The 4,474-nt window shown below is 29.6% G+C and overlaps 1 protein-coding gene across 1 annotated transcript; it reads left to right on the top strand.

Moving 5' to 3' along the window:
- Nucleotides 1-1,110: 1,110 nt before the first annotated feature.
- On the top strand, nt 1,111-2,063 carry LOC145162962 (BAG family molecular chaperone regulator 2-like). The gene is made up of 2 exons (XM_079081917.1): nt 1,111-1,456; nt 1,591-2,063. Exons 1-2 carry the CDS (start codon nt 1,174-1,176, stop codon nt 1,803-1,805), a joined length of 498 nt encoding a protein of 165 aa, XP_078938043.1. The 5' UTR covers nt 1,111-1,173; the 3' UTR covers nt 1,806-2,063.
- The last annotated feature ends 2,411 nt before the right edge of the window (nt 2,064-4,474 follow it).

Raw genomic sequence — 4,474 nt, forward strand, 5'->3', positions numbered from 1 at the left:
CAAGTCTTAACAAATAATCTCATTTCGATCATTATCTTCAAAGATGAAATTGTTCATCCCGTTTTTATTTTGTTTAATTTAAAGAAAACTATAATAAAATTTAAATACATATTAATTGTGACATGGATATCACATTGAAGTAACATTGGCACTGAAACCATGAAATGATCGATAACATATTATATATGATATATGTTTATTTTAAATAAATATATGTGACTGTTTACCATTCCATATAGTAAAACTAGTTGTGAGACTCATGTATTACATGAGTTAATTTATATAAAAAAAAGTTAAATATAAATGTCAAAATATTTGAAAAACTTTCAATTTATAAGAAAATAAGAAAAATAATGAATTATTATAATGAAAATGTTTTTTATCTTTTAAATTTAAACAAATAATTTAAATAACTAAAAGAAATTAATGAGCTTTAACTTTAAGAATTTTAAAATTAAAAGGTAACTTTATTAATAAAATATTATGTTGAATTTAATAAAATATAAAAACTCATAAAATGACATGTGGAAAAAAAAATTAATACAAAATAACCACAAAATAATATTTGAGAAATTGAATAAGAGTGACAAACGACAAAAAAAAAACATTCATTTATTAGAGAGGATGATATATGTTTTTGATTTTAAATATATAAAATAGTTAGATGTCAAAAATTTACATAACTTATCTATGTATTATAATATGCCAATTTTACCTTTTTATGTTACAACTATGGATTTACATTTTACATAATTGTTTATATAAAATGTACGAATGAAAATTATTTTGTAGTTAAACTATATTTATATAATTATTTAATTTTTATGTTAGAATTTTGTAATAAATAATCAAAAAAATATATTATTACTTTTACGTGTATTCCAAATTAGAAATATAGAAAAATATACCTAATAATATCAAATTTATATACAATTAAAATGTTCGGTCCCGCCAATTAAGCAACCCTCCAAGCCCGCCCCATGTGCTTCAACCATATCAAATAAACCTTATAAAAGGAAATGACAACTTACACCCCTGGAATATTTTATTTTTTGTTAGGTACCCAATTTTGTCCTTATTACTTCCAACTTCACCATTTGTATATAACTACCAACTCCACACCTTTCATTTTCACAAACATATACAAAAAGAAAGACATCACCAAACCAAGAGATGATAATGATAAAGTTTAGGTCAATAAAATTGTCTAGGAGCTTTTCCAAATTACGTTGTCTTAAGGCCAACGATGACAACGATAGTAACAACAGTAGGGTTAGCCTCCAAAGTTGTGGCACAACAACTGGCGTAGAAGTCAAATGGGAAGTACGACCAGGTGGGATGCTTGTTCAGAAGAGAGAGATCAAAGAGGAAAGCATCGAAGAAGAGATTATGGTAGTTAGAGTTGCAACTGGTTCGCAGTGGTATGATATATCCATCCAATCCACTTCAACTTTTGGTAAGTCGTCTATAACCACTAACAAGTTTCATTTTTCCAACACATGATCAGTTTGTTGGTACAATTTTTGTATGTCATTTTCGAAATAACTGTCGTTGTCATGACCTCTAAATGTATTTTTTCCCTTTCTATAGGAGAATTGAAGATGATATTATCAATGGTGACTAGTTTGGAGCCAAAAGAGCAAAGACTATTGTTCAAAGGGAAAGAGAGAGAGGATGGGGAATATCTACATATGGTTGGGGTTAGAGAGAAAGACAAAGTGTTGATGTTACAAGATCCAGCCACCAAGGAGAGGAAACTTGCAGCAAATCTCATGGTAGCTCCTTATCGTACAATCACTATATAGAGATGATCAGCAATATGTATGTAATTTGGATTTAGGAAATTACCTTATCTTATTAACACCAACTTTTAAAGTAAAAGATTGGAGTTATTTGTATGTTGACTAGTGTTTTGTTTTATCATTTTATCTTTAGTCGACAAGTATCGATTAACCGGAAAGCTACTACAGGTTTGTATGTATTCTAGATCCAAAGTTTTCAATCCCAGAACTATGTACATATTTTAATTTATGATGTACACGTGTATAACCGTATTAGCTGCATCATAATATTTACTAGTTTGAAATTACTAGTACTAGTACTGGTATAGGTATCTTGATGAATGTTTGTGTGTCTTCCTAGTATTTAATCGGTAGAAAGTGGGCATTATTCATATTTTCTTTAAAAAACAGCTTTTTTATGCCTATTAATGTCATTGCCAAAACATTCACACGCTTTTAAAAATAAATGAATCGTGTGCACATGTACCAAACAAAGATGATATTGGTATAATAATTTTTTATATATCTATATTTGTAATTATTGATGAAGTTATACACCTATGTCAATGTGATCACATATATTATTAGATTAAGTGATGGGCCTATATTGATCTTCAAACCAGTTTACCAACCAACCATAGATAAACAAAATATTTTATTTATTTATATTTAAATAAAAAACATAAATATATATTAAAATATTAGATTATTTTTTTTTAAAAAGCATCGGATGTTTCCTTTCTTCTTCGAACACCGGTTTACTAATAATACATAAAAAATATATTTTATTTATTTATATTCAAAGAAAAACTTAAATACATATCAACGTATTAGATTATCTTAGAAAAAAAACAAAAACATTGAGATGTTTCTTTTTTTTCTTCAAAACATCCTAAAACCTTTTCTAGACACCCAATAAGAACATTGTCTGTATAGTTTTGTGCAAAATAGAATGTTATTGCCAATCTCATGACCTCATAATGTGTTTTATCTTTAATTGCCTCAAGTTGTTCCCTCTTCCTTTATTGGCTAGATTGAAGTAAAACTTTGCTATCCATCATCAACCTATTGTGGTGCATCAGTTTCCCATTACATGATTTCGAAAAAACAAAAAAGCCATGTAGTGTTTGTAGTATTAATCAGAAATTGTGTTAGTTGACATGCTGAAAGAGGGACGACAAGACCCCCCCCCCCCCGCGCGCCCCACACACACACACACACACACACACACACACATATATATATATATATATATATATATATATATATATATATATATATATATATATATATATATATATATATATATAGAGAGAGAGAGAGTGAGTGAGTGAGTGAGTAAGTGAGTGAGTGAGAGGACGCTAAAGAGAGGTCAAGACGGTATTCTAACCCAAATGTCACAAATAAAGTAAATGCTTCACATAAATAATAGTTTATGCTTCCAATAATTACATTCAATCATTGTGTTTACACTCTCAAAGTGTGTAGACACAAGAATGTCTCATCAAAACCTAAAGACTCTGGAAACCATGTATGTTTCTTATATAAAATTACGATCAGCATACACTATTACTTATCCCTAAAATTACACTTCTATAAATCCAGTTAACAATAACATATTTATCTATGGAAACTTCAACCCTTTGTACCAGAATTAAACTTGAGAGAGAAATTCATTATGTTTAGCAGATGGATCATGAAAGTATGAAAAAGGTGCCAAACAGATCAAACATAATAAATGCAGTTTGAAAATAGAGGATAGCAATACTCTCAGCTGTTGCTAATGTTAAGATCAGTTTAAGGTCCAACAATCATGAAAAATGAAATGTGGAATAAGTAAATAACATCTAAGGAAACACAGAACTAAGAGTGAAACATTAAAAGCATGTAGATGGAGAACAAGATATACTGAATATTAATGAAAAAGATTAGGTGTCTTAACAAGACGTTACATGGTGTTTTTTATAGGCAACCAGAATACGACATGTTCTGTCAAATCTTTAAAGCATGGGTCTAAGATAATACAAAAGTAAAAAATAAAGTACATAGTACATCTGACTATACCTAATCTGGATATGCCATAAATAAAAAAACAATAAAGTACGATAAAGTGTAATCCAACTATAAGGACCTGTATGCTAATGAGATGATATCTACGAATTATATACTATCAATTTTCATTTTGTTATGGTCACTTCTTGTGTTTGAACACCCCCCCCCCCCCGCTAAGTAAACATCAGTAGTAATTGTTTCAATTCAGATCAACAAACTCTAAACACCTTTGCTAAAATCTCCTAATAGTTAGTACCCAGTTGAGCTCGATAATGAATTGATCTTTGACTTCAGATGAGCAGTTGGTTGAACGATTGGCAACATCATTGAATCCAAAAATCATAGGATTTGACCAAATATGCTTTTCACGAAGTCTAAAGAAACATTTTCCCAAGGACTTGTGACGAAAGATCAGTCCAACCTCTGGATAACTAGTTACTCCATAGTATCTCTTCTCGGTGTTGTGAAGAGTAGTATATGGCTCAGGGAGAGGAGTATCTGGTTCTATTTATCATAGAATTCACCATCAATCCTACTGAATTCTGCAACCAAACAATTCATATATTCGCGGATGGCAAGATATGGTTCCCGATATTTGTTGTTAGTTTCTCTCTTGTTCTCACACCATTTTCTAATAGAAA

The sequence above is a fragment of the Lactuca virosa genome, chromosome 3 (assembly GCF_052849685.1).
Source record: "Lactuca virosa cultivar CGN04683 chromosome 3, Lactuca_virosa_CGN04683_v6, whole genome shotgun sequence".
In the NCBI taxonomy this organism is placed as follows: domain Eukaryota; kingdom Viridiplantae; phylum Streptophyta; class Magnoliopsida; order Asterales; family Asteraceae; genus Lactuca; species Lactuca virosa.

What these genes read in the sequence shown, in the direction of transcription:
- LOC145162962 (XM_079081917.1), top strand. Translation starts at nt 1,174, where the DNA reads ATGATAATGATAAAGTTTAGGTCAATAAAATTGTCTAGGAGCTTTTCC. An exon ending in CCAATCCACTTCAACTTTTG is followed by an intron (nt 1,457 to 1,590) that starts GTAAGTCGTCTA and finishes CCCTTTCTATAG; the next exon opens with GAGAATTGAAGATGATATTA.